The sequence below is a fragment of the Acomys russatus genome, chromosome 21 (assembly GCF_903995435.1).
Source record: "Acomys russatus chromosome 21, mAcoRus1.1, whole genome shotgun sequence".
In the NCBI taxonomy this organism is placed as follows: domain Eukaryota; kingdom Metazoa; phylum Chordata; class Mammalia; order Rodentia; family Muridae; genus Acomys; species Acomys russatus.
In genome coordinates, this window is record NC_067157.1 from 58,481,746 (window position 1) to 58,502,091 (window position 20,346).

General features: G+C 45.9%; 1 protein-coding gene across 1 annotated transcript in view; it reads right to left on the reverse strand.

The window, feature by feature from the left end:
* Nucleotides 1-11,849: 11,849 nt before the first annotated feature.
* Nucleotides 11,850-20,346, reverse strand: part of Wdr27 (WD repeat domain 27) — a 91,394-nt gene continuing 82,897 nt past the window's right edge. The window contains exons 24-25 of the mRNA XM_051164365.1: nucleotides 12,077-12,141; nucleotides 11,850-11,941 (exon numbers count right to left, since the gene is read on the reverse strand). Of these exons, the coding sequence (XP_051020322.1) occupies nucleotides 12,091-12,141 (51 nt within the window). The 3' untranslated portion in view covers nucleotides 11,850-11,941; nucleotides 12,077-12,090. The remainder of the gene's footprint in view (nucleotides 11,942-12,076; nucleotides 12,142-20,346) is intronic.

Below are 20,346 nucleotides of genomic sequence, written 5' to 3' on the forward strand. Positions count from 1 at the left end.
GCTTCTTTCTGGAATCTTTGTCAAACACTAAACAGCTCATATCTGGGTCTTTGATTTTGATCCATTGGTCCTTATGCCAATATTGTTTTTATTACTATGACTCTGTAATACATGCAAATATATATGAAAATTCCCATCTGGGCTGAGAATGCTCTCTCCAAGACCCAGAGACCATCTAAGACACCCCACACCAGGCCTGAGAGGCCTTGTCTAAGAGATCCCCAAGACATTTCAGGCTACTGCTACTGCTCTTTGGTTGTGCGAGGGGTGGAAGAGTAGTCCTTGTTGCTGAAGACAGCCTGTACTTCAGACACACAACCTAGAAGTCCTCGATCTAGAGCTCACCTGCATGCCCCTCCCCGAGGACTAGCTCTCAGGATACCAGAAGGCACCATGCAAAGCTCCAAAGGAGCAAAGCAACTAACAGTCCTGCCCAGCTGTGGTGACTATTAATCAAAATGAGCAGCATGGCACAATAACCCCAAGAGTGCAATAGAGCCATGCTTACCTCAGCAGTGACCTACAGAAGCCCAGCTCAACAAGAGGGGACTCATGTCTAATACCAGAGACCTAGTCAACTTCCTGGAGATTGTGACTTCCCAGATCATGGACAACCTATTGCTGCCATGACACTAAACCAGCATAATACCTCAGTACACTCTAAATATTTTTCTTTATGCCCAACAGAGACTGTGCAGACAACAGCTAGTCAAAATGAAGAGCGACCGAACCTAGTCACAGTGTACACATCCACAAACCATTTCCTCCACCTAACACTCAGGGACCATTGCTGAAGTGTGTGTTTGTGGCGGGGGAGGGGGTGTTTGTGGTGAAGGGTGGAATGGTGGTGGTGAAGGGTGGGATGGTGGTGGTGAAGGGTGGGAAGATGGTGGTGAAGGGTGTGATGGTGGTGGTGAAGGGTGGGATGGTGGTGGTGAAGGGTGGGATGGTGGTGGTGAAGGGTGGGATGGTGGTGGTGAAGGGTGGGATGGTGGTGGTGGTGAAGGGTGGGATGGTGGTGGTGAAGGGTGGGATGGTGGTGGTGAAGGGTGGGATGGTGGTGGTGAAGGGTGGGATAGTGGTGGTGAAGGGTGGGATGATGGTGGTGAAGGGTGTGATGGTGGTGGTGAAGGGTGGGATAGTGGTGGTGAAGGGTGGGATGATGGTGGTGAAGGGTGGGATGGTGGTGGTGAAGGGTGGGAAGATGGTGGTGAAGGATGTGATGGTGGTGGTGAAGGGTGGGATGGTGGTGGTGAAGGGTGGGATGGTGGTGGTGAAGGGTGGGATGGTTGGTGGTGAAGGGTGGGATGGTGGTGGTGGTGAGGGTGGGATGGTGGTGGTGAGGGTGGGATGGTGGTGGTGAAGGGTTGGATGGTGGTGGTGGGGAAGGGTGGGATGGTGGTGGTGAAGGGTGTGATGGTGGTGGTGAAGGGTGGGATGGTGGTGTGGTATAGGGTGGGATGGTGGTGGTTCGGGTGGCTAGTGGTGGTGCAGCTGGGATGTGGTGGTGAAGGGTGGGATGGTGGTGGTAGTGTAAGGGTGGGATGGTGGTGGTGAAGGGTGGGATAGTGTGTGAGCGTGGCTGGTGGTGGTGACAGGTGGGCTAGTGGGTGGTGGTGAAGGTGGGATGGTGGTGGTAAAGGGTGGAATGGTGGTGGTGGTGAAGGGTGGGATGGTGGTGGTGAAGGTTGGGATGTTGGTGGTGGTGAAGGGTGGGATGGTGGTGGTGAAGGGTGGGATGGTGGTGGTGGTGAAGGGTGGGATGGTGGTGGTGAAGGGTGGGATGGTGGTGGTGAAGGGTGGGATGATGGTGAAGGGTGGGAAGATGGTGGTGAAGGATGTGATGGTGGTGAAGGGTGGGATGATGGTGGTGAAGGGTGGGATGATGGTGGTGAAGGGTGTGATGGTGGTGAAGGGTGGGATGATGGTGAAGGGTGGGATGGTGGTGGTGAAGGGTGGGATGGTGGTGGTGGTGAAGGGTGGGATGGTGGTGGTGTAGGGTGGGATGGTGGTGGTGGTATAGGGTGGGATGGTGGTGGTGTAGGGTGGGATGGTGGTGGTGAAGCGTGGGATGGTGGTGGTGGTGAAGGGTGGGATGGTGGTGGTGAAGGGTGGGATGGTGGTGGTGGTGAAGGGTGGGGATGGTGGTGGTGTAGGGTGGGATGGTGGTGGTGGTGAAGCATGGGATGGTGGTGTAGGGTGGGATGGTGGTAGTGAAGGGTGGGATGGTGGTGGTGGTGAAGGGTGGGATGGTGGTAAAGGGTAGGATGGTGGTGGTGAAGGGTGGGATGGTGGTGAAGGGGGGGATGGTGGTGAAGGGTGGGATGGTGGTGGAGGTGTAGGGTGGGATGGTGGTGAAGGGTGGGCTGGTGGTGCAGGGTGGATGGTGTAGTGAAGGGTAGGATGGTGGTGAAGGGTGGGATGGTGGTGAAGGGTGGGATGGTGGTGAAGGGTGGGATGGTGGTGAAGGTGGGATGGGTGGTGGTGAAGGGTGGGATGGTGTAAAGGGTGGGATGGTGGTGGTGAAGGGTGGGATGGTGGTGGTGAAGGGTGGGATGGTGGTGAAGGGTGGGATGGTGGTGGTGAAGGGTGGGATGGTGGTGAAGGGTGGGATGGTGGTGAAGGGTGGGATGGTGGTGGTGAAGGGTGGGATGGTGGTAAAGGGTGGGATGGTGGTGGTGAAAGGGGGGGATGTGGTGAGGGTGGATGGTGGTGAGAATGGTGGCTGGTTGGTAAAGGATGGGATGGTGGTGGTGAAGGGTGGGATGGTGGTGGTGAAGGGTGGGATGGTGGTGAAGGGTGGGATGGTGGTGAAGGGTGGGATGGTGGTGAAGGTGGATGGTGGTTGAAGGGTGGGATGGTGGTGAAGGGTTGGGATGGTGGTGTGTGAAGGGTGGGATGGTGGGTGAAGGGTGGGATGGTGGTGGTGAAGGGTGGGATGGTGGTGGTGAGGGTGGGATGGTGGTTGAAGGGTGGGATGGTGGTGGTGTAGGGTGGGATGGTGGTGGTGAAGGGTGGGATGGTGGTGGTGGTGAAGGGTGGGATAGTGGTGGTGAAAGGTGGGATGGTGGTGAAGGGTGGGATGGTGGTGAAGGGTGGGATGGTGGTGAAGGGTGGATGGTGGTGGTGAAGGGTGGGATGGTGGTGAAGGGTGGATGGTGGTGGTGAAGGGTGGGGATGGTGGTGGTGAAGGGTGGGATGGTGGTGAAGGGTGGGATGGTGGTGGTGGTGTAGGGTGGGATGGTGGTGGTGAAGGGTGGGATGGTGGTGGTGGTGGTGAAGGGTGGGATGTTGGTGGTGGTGAAGGGTGGGATGGTGGTGGTGAAGGGTGGGATGGTGGTGGTGGAATGATGTAAGATCCAAAGAGTTGGGGAGTTTCCTGTAGGACTGTATCTCCTAGTACTGTCAGAAGTACACCTATACATTCTCACCAACATGGCTGCCTACACGTGAGCTGAGTAAGGACAACAGCAGCCATGCTACAGGCAAACTCGAGGAACGCTGAAAGTGGGAGAAATAGTCTCTCCAGGGAAGAGAGCTGCTTATCCACATGATCAGTCCTGAAAACATATACAAACAACGTCATACAGACCAACAGGTTGTACTTACGTACTTAGGAGCATGCACTACTAAGACAGTAGAAAGAGGCGATCAATTCAAAGGAGAGCAAGGAGTGGTATATGGGAGAGTTCGGAGGGAGCAAAGGGATAGGAAAATGATGTAATTGTGTTATAATCTCAAAAAAAAAAAAAGAAAAGAAAAAGAAAAACGTTTTAACTTAAAATTGGCTTTTTAAAACTTTTTACTCCTGAAATGTGTGAACTAGCCAGCTCCACTGCTCACTTTATCCCGAGATAGAAATCCCTCAGGGAAAGAAGGAAGAGGCAATGCAGCTCTCACAATTAATATTTTTCTGGCAAAATGCATAGGAGAAGATAAGTGTTAACCTTAGTTCTCATTTTGTTCTCGTGACTGAGGCAGAAAATGCTTCTGTGAGCTTCTTGTACCTCCACCCTCACACAAGCAGGAGCCTCCCAGTGTCTCACAGGCCAGTGTGCACAGCTGTGACTGTGGAAGCATGGTTTGCCCATTCTCCTGAAAATCTGAGCAGGCAAGTACTGCAGTACGTGATGGGGTGCAGAACGGTCCCCATGCCCTCCAGCACTCATCCACACAGTCACACTGAGAAACACACACTGCCACTTCTTGTCACTAGAATAAAGCCATTACTCTGGTGACTGGACCTCCTCTGGCAGGTGGGAGTGACACTTCCTCACTAAGGGCTGGCCTACAATGACCCTCTGAAATAAAAAGGGGCTTTGTTGATCACAGCTGAGGGAAACACCCCAGAGCCAGGCCTTGCCCAGCTGCAAGTCGGTGATGAGGGCTGGCTGTCGGAAGCAGCAGACACTGGTGTAACTCCAGCAGAGGTCAGCATGGCAGATTCAGTCCAAGACATGACAGGCTGACACCATCAAGAGAGGAGCCCAAGGTCAGGCCATTTATTAACTTGGAATCCCACTGAATACTCATGTTCAAACGTGTATGTTGAATACACATCATGAAATGCACAGTGGGGTTCCTTGGGAGTGCCCATCTTCCTGCCCTGCAACTGTAAGACCCTATCCCTTCACATACACACATGCACACCCACACACAAGCACATACACATGCACATAGAAGCATATGCATGCACACACACAAGCACATGCACGTGTGCACACACACAAGCACTTACACACATGCACCCTTACACATACACACACAAGCACTTACACATACACACGCACATACAAGCACATGCAGGCACACCCAGAGCACATACTCACTTACATTCTCCCACACCGACACAAGCACATGCATGCTCGCTCTCAACACACACAATCACATGCATGTGCGCGCACACAAACACACACACACACATTCACCTTTCAGTATTTAAGTTATGACAGCAATGCTTCCTCCTGGTATGATGTGTGTGTGTGTGTGTGTGTGTGTGTGTGTGTGTGTGTGTGTGTGCGCGCGCGCGCGCGCGCGTGTGTGTATAGAAAGGAGAGAGAGACAGAGAGAGAGAGAGACCTGGTTGTAGAAGCGGCTGCATGTGGAGGACAGCTGTAGATAAATTTCTTAAGTCTCCTGACTTGCTTGTTTTCATCTTTCTTGATGAGGAAAGGTCTCCTCTGGGCTTCATCCCATTCCTGCAGAGTCCGTCAAGGCCTGGGAGGCTTCCCTAGGCCTTCTCTGCTAAGCAGTAACCCTAGCCTGAGCTCCTGGCAGCACTCCTGAAGGGTAACTCTGGCCCAGCCCGAGCAACCAGACCATTAGCAAAAGCTTCAGTTTCTGTAGCTGGGAAATGTGATTGGTAATCGGTATTAGGGTTTGGCGAGGACTGAACGGGCAGGAAGCACGCCATGACCGGCTTCACACGGTGTGCACCAAGACAAACCCAATAAATCCTGGACGCTACTACCATTGGAGAAGGAAAACTAAAAACGAGCCGTCTTTGCCATGGACGCTCACATTGGCCTGATCTGGAACTCCAGGCTGAGGAAGAATTGTGAAGTGTGTGGACAGGCCTTGGGTCAGTGGCAGCACCTGCTCATGGCTGGGTGGCCCCCTCAGGGCAGGGGTCTGGCAGCTGAAGCCCACGGCGGGAGCCCAGGCCCTCTTCCTTTGCTCAGCAGGTGGCCAGTAACCCAGCTTCCTAGTGAGATGTGACTGCTTAGGGAACTGTTCGCAACAGGATGAAACAGACAAAGCTCTGGCCTTTCCCTGTGTGTGAAGAGGCCCGTAGGGAGCACAGCAGAGCTGCAGCTGGCATACTCCAGCCCGGCAGGGAGCCCCACAGCCCTACAGGAAGGCATGACTTGTTGGGAAGCTGAGAAAATACTGTCACAACCCGAGAGGGGGCCGCTGGGTACTGAGTACAAGGCATTTGAATCTGCCTGTAAGGGCAGCATGGCAGTCTTGCAGGTGTGCGCATGCACATGCGCACCCCCTTCTGGGACGTGGAAGACCATGAGCTATAGAAGGGCCTGGTTGCCCAGGGAGTAGCAAGAAGTCCAGTCACTTAAGGTCATGGTCAGGAAGCTGGCGAGCCCTGTGGCTCAGGATGTGGGAAGAGGGTAGGAAGCGTCTTACAGCTCAGGATCAGTCCTGCTGGGGAGAGTAGTGTTGCAGAGTCTGGGTGCAGACACCTGTGTGAGGCACTGGAACACTGAGACTGTCTACAGGCACGAGGAGGAGGCTTGTTTATGCACCGTGATTGTGGGGAAAAGTAAATCACAAAGCATTGGGAAGACCTCAAAATGTCCAGCAAGGGTCCTTAGGTTCTAAAGGAAGCCTTTAGCCTGACCCTGCAGGTTCTAAAGGGAGCCTTTAGCCTGCCCCTGCAGGTTCTAAAGGGAGCCTTTAGCCTGCCCCTGCAGGTTCTAAAGGGAGCCGTTAGCCTACCCCTGCAGACAAAATCATGCAACAGCATGCTTCAGGCATAATAGGCTGCCAGAGCTTCTCAGCTCTGGATTTTTAGTGGACCCGATGCTAGCCTGCACTGGCTAACAGCATTCTGTCTGAGAAATTACTGCATCCTGCATAGGAGTTGCTGGGCTGTCCTCTGATGGCCTGGTACCTTGTCCTACCATTAAAGAACAGTGCATAAATAATTATGGTCATTATTAATAAATGATTATTAATCTTCTTAAGCAGGATTGAGTGTGCAGGCTGATGAAACCAACTTCTGGTCATAGACATGAACTCTTAACAATGCTATAATGACGCAAATGGATTTTTATTAGAATTGAACTTTTAAAAAGTATCTGTATTTCAAAACAACAAAGAAACTTTCAGAAGGATTTGCAGACGCTGCCTTACTCCCATCTTCATGAGGACTTGAGTCACAGTGCCAACTCTACATGCACAGGAAACCAAATCAACTCCCACAGTTGGATTTTGCTTCAAACTTACACATTTGTCATGTCTAAATTGCCTGCACCTTGGTTCTTGCCACAGTCTGCTTCTCTGTTGCTGCGATAAAATACTGACCAAAAGCCACTGGGGAGGAGAAGGCTGGTTTGGGTTCTGCACCTCGACACAGCCCATCATTTAATTAACAGAGCAGGAAGTCAAGGGGACGAGGAGCCATGGAGGAAGTCTGGTCGCTGGCGTGCTCCTCAAGGCCTGCTCAGCTTTTCTCCTTAGATACCAGGCCCACATGCCCAGAAGTAGCACCGGCCAACAGTGGGCAGGGCACATAAGTTACTAATCAAGTGAAATATGCTGTTTCTTGCTGGAGTGTGTGCAGTCGGCTGGGTTAGAGGCTGAAGAGGCTGAAGGGCCGGAGGCATCCTGTGTCTTATATGTGTATCTTCCACAGTACCACAGGAAGGGCACGCGCTACAGCCCTCTACCCAACCTCCAGACACAGCAGTAAGCCCACAAACACGAAAGGCCTCCCTCGCAGCTCTATTTTGATAGTTCCATAATCTCCAGGCCAGCTAGTGGGGTATATGCAGGAGAAAACAACGGAGACCAGTCTTCAACAAGGTGTAAGGCAAAGGCTGACGCTCAAGGTTTTCATCTGACTTCCACACTCACTGTGGCACCAACACACCCAGGATATTCTCTCTCTCTCTCTCTCTCTCTCTCTCTCTCTCTCTCTCTCTCTCTCTCTCTCTCTCACACACACACACACACACACACACACACACACACACACACACACATACACACACACTTGTACAAACATAAATTGTGATAAATTGTTTTGGTAACATAAGATATTACAATATTTTAAAATTAAATACTTTTATCATTTTGTCCTCAGAATAAATATTGCTTTAAATATCTTCAAAAAGAATAGTTCAATATAAAACTCCACTAAAATAGGCAAGTGGTCAGTTAAATGTCACAGACCAAGAAAAGGATGGAAGTATCATACCAGGAAACTGCTTCAGAGCATTTGGTCCAAGAAATAGTAATGCCAAGTAAAAGCTTGGCCGCTACTATATATCCTAGTAAAAAATTACAAAATAACAATTCATTCAAACACTAATTATTTTATATTCACACTAAACACTTTTTCTTAATATGAAGTTATAACGCTCTTACCTGCCTGACAGTTCAGTGTGGAGAGAAGCAAGGGTGCCCTTGGTATGGCTTCATCGTGACGAACACAGTAATTAACTCTAATGCTCAGGTCACATCAGACAGCACCATTTAGATGGCATCTCTGGTAATTATCATGTTAAAAATCAGCAGTGGTTTTTCAACAAGGAAGTATAATAAACATTTGCAGGCATGAAAACCTGAGTCACTGCAATGTAACTGTAATGTGTGCTCACAGCAGAGACTAGGTACCTCATGATGTCCAAGCCAGCATGTGGCAGTGTAGGAATTGTGCTCTTAAAATGACCCAATCCACATAAAATGGTTTAGGTGACAGACTGAGAGCCCCGTGGAAGGGGGCATAAACGGCCTCCAGGGCTGGTCCTCAGGAGGCATAACTCTGTGGCATTATGGTGGGTGAAGGAGCTGGCTAGAGGGCACAGTGGTGTACATAGCTTAGAATGCTCACTAGAAATGCCACAAAGATCCAGCACTGGGACTGTGATGGGCAGCAAGGGGAAGAGGGTGAGCATCGAGCTTACCTCACTGCTGCAGTGTCCTTGCAGGTATCCCTGGGTGCCTGATACAAACAGCACCACTGAGTCACTGCAGCCACTGGGGAGTGAGCAGTGTAATCCTGGGCCAACTCTAACCTCGCAGCCCAGCCAGACTCACAGCGGACAAAGGGGAAGGCAGAGAAGCCATGCCAACAGGACTGGCCCCGCCAGTCCACGGCAGAGTTTATCTAGGGTAGGCAAGGGCATGGGGCCTTCCTTTAGTGCCTATGGCACAATAACGGGTCAGAAAAGCCCCAGATTCCTTCCTCCAAACAGCTACTTTTCTATTATCTTACGATTTCACAACCCACACCAAATATCACCACTAGCTTCAGATGCCAGGCACGCAAGCATGGCTGCACACTTCTGGTCAGAGAAGTAGACTGGTTTGCCCATAACTTTGTATTGTTTCAAAGGCTTCAGTTTGTAAGACAGTTGGCATCACGGCAGCTTGTGCTTAGTGTTTGGTACTGGACATCCCTGTATAGAACCGTGGATATAAAACGCACATCTTGTATAGACCAGGCACCTGGTGCACTCCGAGATTCACTCTGAAGTTCACTTATCCTGTCTATAAAAGCCGTTTATTTTCATCTCTCCTGTTTCCGGCCATTCTTGCTGCCTAACACAAAGGTTCTGGACATACTCCAGGGAATTTCCGAGAAAGCTCACATTTGAATTTGCTGAGACAAAAGAAAAAGTCTGCAAAAACTAGTGTGTTCTGAAATGCAGCCCAGTAAGTGGACATTCAGAGAATGTGGGAACGGGCTCTCAGTCACAGAGGCTCAGCGTTAGCACTGCTCACCTTGGGCTCAAAAGCCTGACTGTGTTGGTTGGTGCTACCACTGTTATGATGAGGCACCCCGGCCAGAGGCTCAGCGCTCACCATCAGAAGCAGAAAGAACAGGATCTCAGGCAGGGCAGGAGCCTGGAGGCAGGAGCTACCACAGAAGCCGTGGAGGGTGCTGCTCACTGGCTTGCTCGTCATGGTTTCGCTCAGCCTGCTTTTTTACAGAACCCAGGACCACCAGCCCAGAGGTGGCACCACCTGCCCTTAATCACTAGTTAAGAAAATGGAGAGGGAAGAAAGGGAAGGGGAGGGGAGAGAAAAGCACTGGGAGGGAGGGCGGGAGGGAAGGAGGGAGGGAGGGAGGGAAAGCTGCGATTGGGATGTAAAGTGAATAACTCAGTCAATTAAAAAAAAAAAAAGAAACAAAAAGAAGATGCCTGTTGGGCATGGTGGCACACGCCTTTAATCCCAATGCTCAGGGATACAGAGGCAGGTGGATCACTGTGAGGTGGAGGCCAGCCTGGGCTACAAAGTGAGTCTAGGACAGCCAAGGCTACACAGAAAAACTGTGTGCAGAAAAAGAGGAGGAAGAGGAAGAAGAGGAAGAAGAGGAGGAGGGGGGGAAAGAAAAAAATTTGTAGCAGGCTAGGCATGGTGTTGCATGCCAAAAAGAGAAAAAGCCTTATAGAGGCATTTTCAGACCAGAGGTTCCCTCTTTTCAGATAACTCTAGCTTGAAACAAAACAAAACTAGCTAGCACACTGACCCTAGTAGCCAAAGAGCCACACCCTGTCTCCCAACGGTTCCGCATCCTCCCCAACAGTGCTTCCACGTGGGAACAGTATCTTGTAGACACCCTTCAGGTTCAAACCTTGAAATTACACATGTGAAACTATAATGACATCTGGAGAAAGTAGGATTGAGAAATATGTGGCCATTGCATAACACAGAGCTAAGCGATGTGTGAGTATTTGGGGCAGGTGCTAATCCAGCCATCCACCTTTACATTTGAATCAGTGCATTTTACTTTCTCTTAACACCCTTCATCTAGAACTTACACCCCATCTCTTCTTTTGGACTCTTAGAGAAAATAAGAACAGCGGTCCTTGAGGTCCTTGACACCAGTCTGAAGTGATGGCCCCTTCCGGCAGGTTCTCAGCAGCTGGGGAGGGGCGGATCTCGGGTACAAATCCTATTAGAGAAGCAGAGCCCCAGCTGCTGCCTTGCTGGCACGCGGTGGCTCAACCTGAAATTCCTCTCACAGCATTGGGGAGAGAACTCACCCCGAGGGACTAAGAGCCTCAACAGCTTCTGTAAATTGTCACCTGATCATCTGAGAAAGAGATCTACCGATAAGAAACGCCTGTGGTATATGGAGCTTCCTCGAGCTCTGTGGTGCTGGCATCTGTCATGAGCTCAGAGCACAGAGCACTGTAAAGCCAGCACCACAGCAAAGCCTAGAATAAGGAGGGAGGTTACACAGAAGAAACAGACCAACCTAAGTTGATCCTAATTAGGGTATGAATAAGCTTTGGTTGGTATTAAAAAGGGAATAAAAACGAAAGGGAGAAGAACAGAAGGAGAAAAAAGAGGGTTTTAGGGTTATTTGTTTTTTTTTTTTTAAGAACACATTCAAATGAGGCATTTCTGTGAGTCAAAATGTGTCAGGCAAACAGTTCAGTTTCCAAATAGTTCGGTTTCATCATAATACTGGGAATGAGCGTCTAGAGGGCCTGTCAGCTGTGGCCTGCGTGCCCCTGGGACCTGCAAACGCCCGCAGCTGTGCGCACACCTCACCTTTTCTCTAATAGCACAGAGATAGCCACTCTATGCAGGAAAAGCCAGCTCCTCCCACATAAGGCTAAACGTGTTGTGGTCTCTTTAACCTCTGTGACAAGAACAAGGCCTACATCTACAGAGAACGCCTTTCAAGGGAATGGGGAAGATGAACAAAAAATTGCTTATTCCAGAAGGTCTGGGCCAAATCCCTCTGTGGCCAGCCTTGGGACCACAACCACATTCTTGCTTTGATGTCTTCAAACGCATGGATGTGCCAATGTTGTGCAAACCCATGACCTATTCCCCAAAATATGAGTCATTTTATCTTTCAAACACCAGAGGAATCATAAGAACCATCTCATCAGAGACTGAGAAGACTAGACTGAGTGTGGCTTGTCCATCATCTGCCCTTGGGCTGTGCTCATCCCGGAGAGACCAGCTTGTGACAGCAAGGTGCACAGCATGGGGCCACTGCATCCCTGGCACCCTGCACCCTCAAGTGCATGCCACAGTGGCAGGCAAAAGCCATTGAGCACAGAATTAGATGAGCTAGCCAATGCTGCTTCATGCCCCACCCTTCCTTCTCTCGTCTCTACCTCCCTCAAGGTAAAACCATGAAACAGACACTGGTTCATCTTTATTGAAGACTGATCTGTACAGGAGGGCTGTCATGCCCACTGGTCCTATGAGGTTTTCTCAAGAGGAGGGAATCCTGGGGGGGGGCGGGGGAGAGGGTGGAGAGGGTTAGTCCTACAGAAGGGGAGTCCAGCAAGGGCCTCCTATGAAAACTGCCCCATCCACCTCAGCAACTAAGCCACGAGTCTCCCATTTCTTCCTGTGTTCTTACCAGCAGGTCAACAGTCACTCAGCCACAAACAGCTGCAGTTTCCCATCCAAGGTAGCTGTGGTAAGCTGGAACAAGAGATAAAGCACCTTATGACCTAAACACTTCTTGTGTATTGAATAACCAATGAGAAAAATTGCCACAAAGTTTACACATTGTTTGTAATGTTTCATGACAAAGAGCAAAGTCCATTAAGTTAATGAAGTCTTCTGCAACAGTGTCACACACACACACACACACACACACACACACACACACACGTCCAACATATGTCCCATTGATGCTTTAGTATCTGAAACACGTTGGCCTTAGGAGGGGTCTGAATGTAAGGGTAACCTGGGCGACAAGATCTTATCTCCAGAAAAGATGGAAATTAAAGGACCATGGGACATTGCCAAGCAGCCAACAGGTGCCTGCAGGAGTCTTGGGACAAGAAGGAAAAGAACCAGAGAGAATATTTAAAGAAATAATGGCAAAAGATCACAAAACTGGTAAAAGATAAGAAAATAAGCATCTGTGCTCCATCAGCTCCCAAGATGAGCTGAAGAAGACCCCCACTCATCCATGTCTGACAGAGCCAGCATCCCAGCAGCCAAAGCCAGTCTGTACCACAGAGGCAGCAGGAGGTCGGCTCAGCGGCTGGCTGACTAAAGACATGGAAGTAAAGGCTTCTGTCAGCCGAGTTTCCTGTGTGCAGTGAATATACGGGCGCCAGTACTGAGACTTCACAGGTGAGCCAAAGGCCAACGGAGCTCGGTACAGCAGACCGTCTGTCCTGGAGGACACATTGACCCCTCCAAGAGAAGTTAGAGACCTTCAAACATGAACTCAGAGTGACTGAGGAGAAAGGTCTCATTAAAGGAAAATTATGAGTAACTATTACATTAATTCCACTGTCACAGAACTCTGTGGTGTTGTGAGACTATTTTGTTTTATGTGTGGGGTGTTTGCCTGCATGTGTGCCCCGTGTGCATGCAGTGCGATGGAGGCCGGCAGAGGGCGGCAGATTCCCTAGAACTGGAGTTCCGGATGGTTGTGAGCTGTTATGTGGGTGCTGGGAAATGAATCCTGGTCCACTGAAAGTGCAGTCAGATCCCCAGTCATTGGGCCATTTCTTCAGAGTCTCGGTTACTACTTTTAAGAGACAAATATATTCCTAAAGTAATTATTGATGTCAAAAAATCAACATGTAACTTGGATTTACAACTATGGGTTTATACTTTGTTGAACACATTATAAACATAAGATTGTAATTTTTACTTTAGTAACTGAAGAAGGCCAGTGAGATGTCTCAGTGTTTAAAGACACTTTCAGCCCAAGCTTGGCAACCTGAGCTCCACCTCAAGAACCCATGAAAAGGCGGGAGGGAGAAGCAGCTGAAAAGAGCAGGAGCAAAAGTGGCAGGAACAGTATAGGTGTGTGTGTTAGTGAGGTTAATTAGTACAAATGAAATTCATGTTTCAGCTTCAGCAGGTTAAACGTAATCTCCACACAAAGACAGTACACACAAAAGAACAAAGGAAAAAGACTGCTTTGAACCATCTTATTACAAGAGTTGATTAAAGACAAAGGAAGCACAATGAAAGAAAGGGAATCTAAAAACTATGTGGGGAAAGTACAGATATAATTTTATTATTATTATTATTATATTATTATTGTAGATAGTAATTATCTATAATTACTTTAAATGAAAGTAGGATGAACTCAGCAAAAAGTGGTACAAGTTGGAAGAATTATTAAAATAGATGATCCACCTAGATGCTATCTACAAGAAAGTCATTTAGATATAAAACCACAGATAAATTGAAATGCAAAGATGTTCCATGCAAACAAGAACCAGAAGTGAGTGGCAATGCCTCAGAGAAACGCTCTTGAAATTAAAAAGTATACGAGAAAGGGGATATTGTACATTGACATTTCAGTAGCACAGACACAATGACACGAGCATTTGCCCACGTCACAGAGACTACCCAAATATATGAAAGAGAAATAGAATTAAGAAAAAGATCTTCACAATAGCAGGGGTTTCACTACTCTCTTCTGTCTTCTCTCATCTCCACTGACACATGGTAACTGTACAAGGAGCTTAAGTGACGCAGTAAGACAGCTGGTGTTGGAACACAGGAAATACAAACAAGATGATGTGCATTCTTTTCAACCAGCAGAAGGAGTGTCCTAGAATAGACCACATGTTAAGTTACATCTCAGTATATTGACCAACCGGGTACCACACAACATGTCTTCTCTGCCCACATTAAATGAAGATAGAATCTAACAATTGTAAATATTAAAATATTTTTTGAGACAGGATCTCACATAGCTTCAAGCTCACTATGTACTAGAGGATGACCTTGGACTTCTGGTTTTCCTTGTCCCCACCTCCCACGTGTAGGGATGATGACAGGCAGGTACAGAGCGCTGGGGATGGAGCCCAGGGCCTGCACACTACACAAGCCCTCAAAGGAGCCGATGAATCAAAGGAGACACCTTTGAGATCTGACTAAATGTGAGAACACAACATGCAAAAAGTGAGCAAAGAAGTGGGTATAAAAATAGTTATGTTTATATTTAAAAAGAACTAAAATCAACAACCTAACGTTACAACCTAAAGAACTAGAGACAACAAATCTCAGAGCTATCAGAGGAAAGGAAATAAATATTAAAACAAGTATAAACAATATGCAAACAGAACTGGAAGTTAATGGTTTGGTGACACACACACACAATATAAGAGGGCAATGGGGTATGAACAGGATCAAAATACCACCTCGAGACAGTGATGAGACGCACCAAAACAGAGCCTGTCACCTTGCACAGAACAGTGTGTGGCTTGCCAATCTTGTCCCCCCGGCAGCCTCTCCACACAGGGACAACGCAAAGCTTGGCCAAGCTGATGGCCCCTCGGATGGCAGTGGCTACTTCCTTGGAGGTGATGGCATCATCTCTGCTACTGTGCCCAAGAAGCTACTGGTGACGGCCAGTATTGATGGCTGCTACACATCATATATATCACGAACAATGGCAGGCAAGTTTTTGCTGTGTGTTCCTCAGGAATATTCTGTAGTTTTCTTTTGGTGGTTGTTGTGCCTGTACCTGGTTTGGGTATTAGAGTGGTGCTGGTGTCATAGGTAGAGTTAAATAGTGCTCCTTCTGTTTCTATCTTTGAAAAAATAATTTAAGAATAAAAAGTTTTAGATCTTTGAGTGTCTGGCAGAATTCTGCTGTGAATCCTCTGGACCTAACCTTTTTTTTTTTTTTTTTTTTTTTTTTTAGGCTGTAAAACTTTTTATTGCTATTTCAATCTCATCGTTTGTTATGTGTCTAGTTAGGTTTTTAATTTCTTCTTACTTTAATTTTGGTGGTTCTGAGTCTAGAAATCTATCCATTTCTTTTTGGTTTTCCAGCTTGATAAAGTGCCACCTTCTAATGTGCTGAGCTTCTTTAGTGTCTGCTGTAAAGTCCCCCTGCTCACTTCTGAGTCTGTTAATTTGATTTCTTTCTTTCTTTGTTATGGAGTGTTGGACCAAGAGTCTGTTGGTCTGGTCTATCTTCTCAAAGATCTGGCTAATTGAGTTTTGTTTTTTGTTTTGTTTTGTTTTTTCTGTTTTTTCCTTTGTTTCTATTTCATTGATTTCTACTCTGATTTTTATTATTTCTTGACATTGACTGAGTTTGGACTTAGTTTGTTCGTATTCTTCCCACTTTTAAGTTGCATCATTAAGTCATTTATTTGTGCTCTTTCTAATTTAAAGTTACATTTTTTCCCTTGTAGGACTATTTTTTGTGTCCCAGGGCTTTGGTTGTGTGGTTTTCATTTTCATTTCGTTCCAGAATTTTTATCCTTCTTTGCTGATTTCTTCCTGACCCATTCATCGTTAGTGAGTTGTTTAATCTGAATTTTGTGTTTGCTGGAGATTTGTTTGCTGTCAATTTTATGTTTTACTACACTGTGATCAGAATAACAAGGAGTTATTTCAACCTTTTTGAATGTGTAAAGATTTGGTTTTGTATCATACATGGTCTATTTTAGAAGAGTTTCCATATGCTGATGAGTATAATGTGGATTCTTTGTTGTTTGACTGGAACATTCTGTAGATAACTGTTAAGTCCATTTGATGTATCATATCAATGAATTATAATATTTCTCTGCTTATTTTTGTCCAAAAGGCCTGTCTATTGAAGGAAGTGGGGCAATGATATAACATACTATTAATGGACTGCTAATCTCTGTCCTTAATTCCAGTGGTAGATTTTTATTTTTATGAAATTGGGTGCCCAGAGTTTGGTGTGAGTATGTTCAGGATAGAAACTCCTTCTCAGTTAACTCTCCCCTTGACTAGAATGGCATGCCCCTCTTTATCTCTTCCGATTAGCTTTGGTTTGAAGTCTATTTTGTCAGATATTAGAACTGTGTTACCTGCTTACTTTCTGGTCCCATATGACTAAAGTATCTTTTCCACCCTTTTACTCTAAAGCAGTAACTAGCTTGAAAGGTAAGATTTGCTTCTTATACAACAGACAGATGCATTCCCTTCAGTCAGTCTGTATCTTTTGCTTGGAGAATTGCAGTCATTGATATTTAAAGTGATTATTGAAATGTGTGAGTTAATTGTGGCCATCGTGTTAGTTTTTGGTAGTACTGTTTGTATTTTCAGTAGACCTTTGTGCTTTAACAATTATGGCTTCGTATTTCTTTCCATGGTGTCTCTGCTATGCTCATTCCTCTCTTCGGCCTGAAATAATGCTTCCTATGTTTTCCTTAGTGAGTTGAATGTACATTTTCAAGGCTATTTATGTCATAAGTTTTTTCCTTTCTCCTTCATTCATGGCAGATAGTTTTGCTGGGTATACTATTTCAGGTTGGCTGTAATAGTCATTCAGGATTTAGAATGCATTGCTCCAACTCGTGTTCAAAGTTTCCATTGGAAAAATCAACCATTATTTTGATGTATTTTCCTTTATATGTGACTTGGGTTTTTCTCTTGTGACTTTGAAAACACTTTCTCTGTTATGTATACTTAGTTATTTAACTACGATATGCTGTGGGATTTTCTTTCTTTCTTTCTTCTTTTGATTTTTTCAAGATAGGGTTTCTCTGTGTCAGGATTTTATTTTATGGTCTTTTCTATTTGGTGTTCCGTGTGCTTCTTGTGTCCATATGGATGTGTCTTTCCTTGCTTGGGGGACAGTTTCTTCTATGATCTTGGTGAAGACCTGGTTATGTAATTGATTTGTTTTCCTCTTCCTTCCCCGTGCCTGTATTTTGAGGTTTGAGTTTTTTCAGTGTCCCACATTTCCTGAATGTTCCTTTCTTGTGTTTGTAAGATTTGTTCATATTCCTTGCTTCCTGAGTGTTGGAGCACGGTTAAGGAATGGAGCTGTGAGAGGAGAACCCTGAGTACTTGTGACAACAGTGCAAGTGAGCAAGACAAGTCTTAGGAGGCCAGTTTCTTCAGAACGTGAAACTGTCCTTAGACTGTTGCCGTGCTCCTCCCAGGTGTGGCAGACAGGAATGAATTTACTTCACGTTACTCATTAGGGCTTGCCCTTGTTATTCAATTAAATGTCTAAACTGTCCTTAATATACCTCTGTGGAAAAACATGTTTTACCACGTGAGTCTTGTCCTTGTGATTGTATAAACTTTAAATTCATGAGGACTTTAGTTGTGTAACCTTTCTTAAGGCCCAGCGTATAAACTATCTGGGGCTCTGAATAAAGTTGCTACTGCATGGGACGTTAGCCTGCCACATCAGCTCCACTCTCCTGGGTGACAACTGAGGGTCTTCATAGACCAAAAAAAATGACAGACACAAGTGTGTGTGTGTGTGTGTGTGTGTGTGTGTGTGTGTCCTCAAAGTAATGCACTAATACTGACAGAGTGTAGCCTCATGTGCACATTGTTCTGGAGGAAAAAGTTAATTCTAATTTCAAAGGCTTTCATGTTGGAATAAAATTGTATCTAATTTTAAATTTTAAAATGTTATACCCATTCATTTGTGTCACACTTAAAATTCAACTTTAGCAAGATTCTATCAGAGAGACCTGTATGAAACCACACACATTCTGGATTGTAAAATGGAAGCAGACAATGAGGCATGTCTGCTCTGAAAAGTTCAGACATATTCCACATTAACCACAGCTCAGGCCTTGTACAGCTCTCAAGACAGACAAATATTTTTCAGATGGTTGTGGCATTTCTACTTCCAAACTGTTGAACCATGAAGAAAAGGGGAAGGCAATAAAGGATGAACAGACGCTCTCAGGGGTCCATGTGCCAGGTTTGCACACGATGCCCAGCCTGTGGGTCCTGTTGTCGGTGTCAGAGTGAATCCCCACAGGCCTGCAGCAGACCAGGAGAAGTACAACTTCCTTTATCAAAGGAATTCCATCCATTGTCTTTAAGCAAAAGCATGACATATAAAAATTAGGAGAGACTTTGGCTGTTCCCTAAGGTTGAAATTAAGGTCCGTGTTAACCGCTCACTTTAGTTGGTTCTGCAGCTCAAGGGAAATCAACACAGTTACACTTCAAGATCAAAACTGGAGACAGAGTCCTTTTTCATTGTATTTCTCTTACTCTAGATTCCTAGTGCTAGCTGCTACAAGTTTACTACAAGAAGTTACTGAGAACTTCCTAGAAAATGAATGAGGTCACCAGTCACCTAAGGAAGAGGAGGCAGAAGGAGCAATGTCACTTACTGGGCCATGTGCCCAGACTGTGCGGATGACTCAGCAGCGACCTCTCCTTGGGGAAGCTGAGGTGGGATTTATAAATGTGAACTCTACGACTGCTAGCCACATCTGAGATGTAACAATCCCAAAATCCTAATCCTTTTTACAGTCTTATTAATTCACATTTAAATGACACTTCCAGACAAAATTAACAAATACTTCTTGTTTCAAACATAGAAACAAAATAAACATGAAACAAAAAAGAATCGACATATGAAATGTAATAGAAGAAAATTTCATGTAGCTCATCTCAAAACACCAAGAAAGCAACATACATACATATATACATATATAGGTAGATAGATGACAGGCAGACAGACAGAGATGGTAACTGAATGACTGGTTGGTAATTGCATTTCGGGTGGATCTCCATCAATAAAATGTTGTTAAAATGAACCAAAAGAGTATTTGGCCCCCATTGAGATGAACAGATGAAAGCCAAATAAAAAATTAATTTTCAAGTGTTAGTAGAAAGCAGAAGGTGGCTGTGCTAAGGAACACAGTAGAAATGAGAACTGGACAGGGAGACAGAGCATTGACTGGCAAGACCAAACACATCTGATGGGAAAAAGAAAGTTGTTCTAATACTGGGAATTGCCCAGCATACAGCTTAGAAAAACAACTGGGTCTACAATGTAGACAGCTTCAAGAGTTTCAAAACTACGTCCAACAGGATCCAGAAGACAAAAACAAAGGCTATGTTTAAGAAGCAACTTTTTTGTTTCCAAGAAGGGTTTTTCTGTGTATTTCTGGCTGTCCTGAACTTGCTTTGTAGACCAGGCTGACCTAGAACTCACAGAGATCCACCTGCCTCTGCCTCCCAAGTGCTGGGATTACAAGTGCGCCACCTCACCTGGCTAAGAAGTAACTTAAGAAAAAAATTATTATTTATGTACACCTTCAGGCCAGAAGAGGGCACCAGATCTCATTATAGATGGCTGTGAGCCAAGATGTGGTTTCTGGGAATTGAACGCAGGAGCTCTGGAGGAGCAGGCAGTGTTCTTAACCTCTGAGCCATCTCTCCACAGGCCCCTAAGAAGCAACTTTTAAAGAACAGCAAATTATACAGTTTAAAAGGCAAAACAAAATGATATTTTCAGAGTGCTAATAATAAGTTTATGGCAATAAAAATTTTTTACATAAACTAAATTAAACTTCCATTCACATGGGAAGGAGAAAATAGACATTATCAGATATATAAGATCAAATATAACTTCAAAATATCACTGAAAAATTAAATTATGTATTACAAGAGAAGGAAAAGGTGAGATAAAAAAGCAATGACCACACAAACTAGTGGGAGTTTAGACTCTTTCTGGCAACAGCAACAGCAAACCTGTGTAACACAAGCTTGTTGGGAGCTTTCATGTGTCCAGGAAGAAAGAGACAACTTATAACAACTTCAGGTTTCTTCATAGTGAAGTAATTTCATTTCAATTTAATTTTCAATAATTAAAAGATAAGGATAACAGTTAAAACAAAATAGAACTATTTTTATTTTCCAGTCAGCATAGAGAATGTTAAAACTAAATCAAACTTGA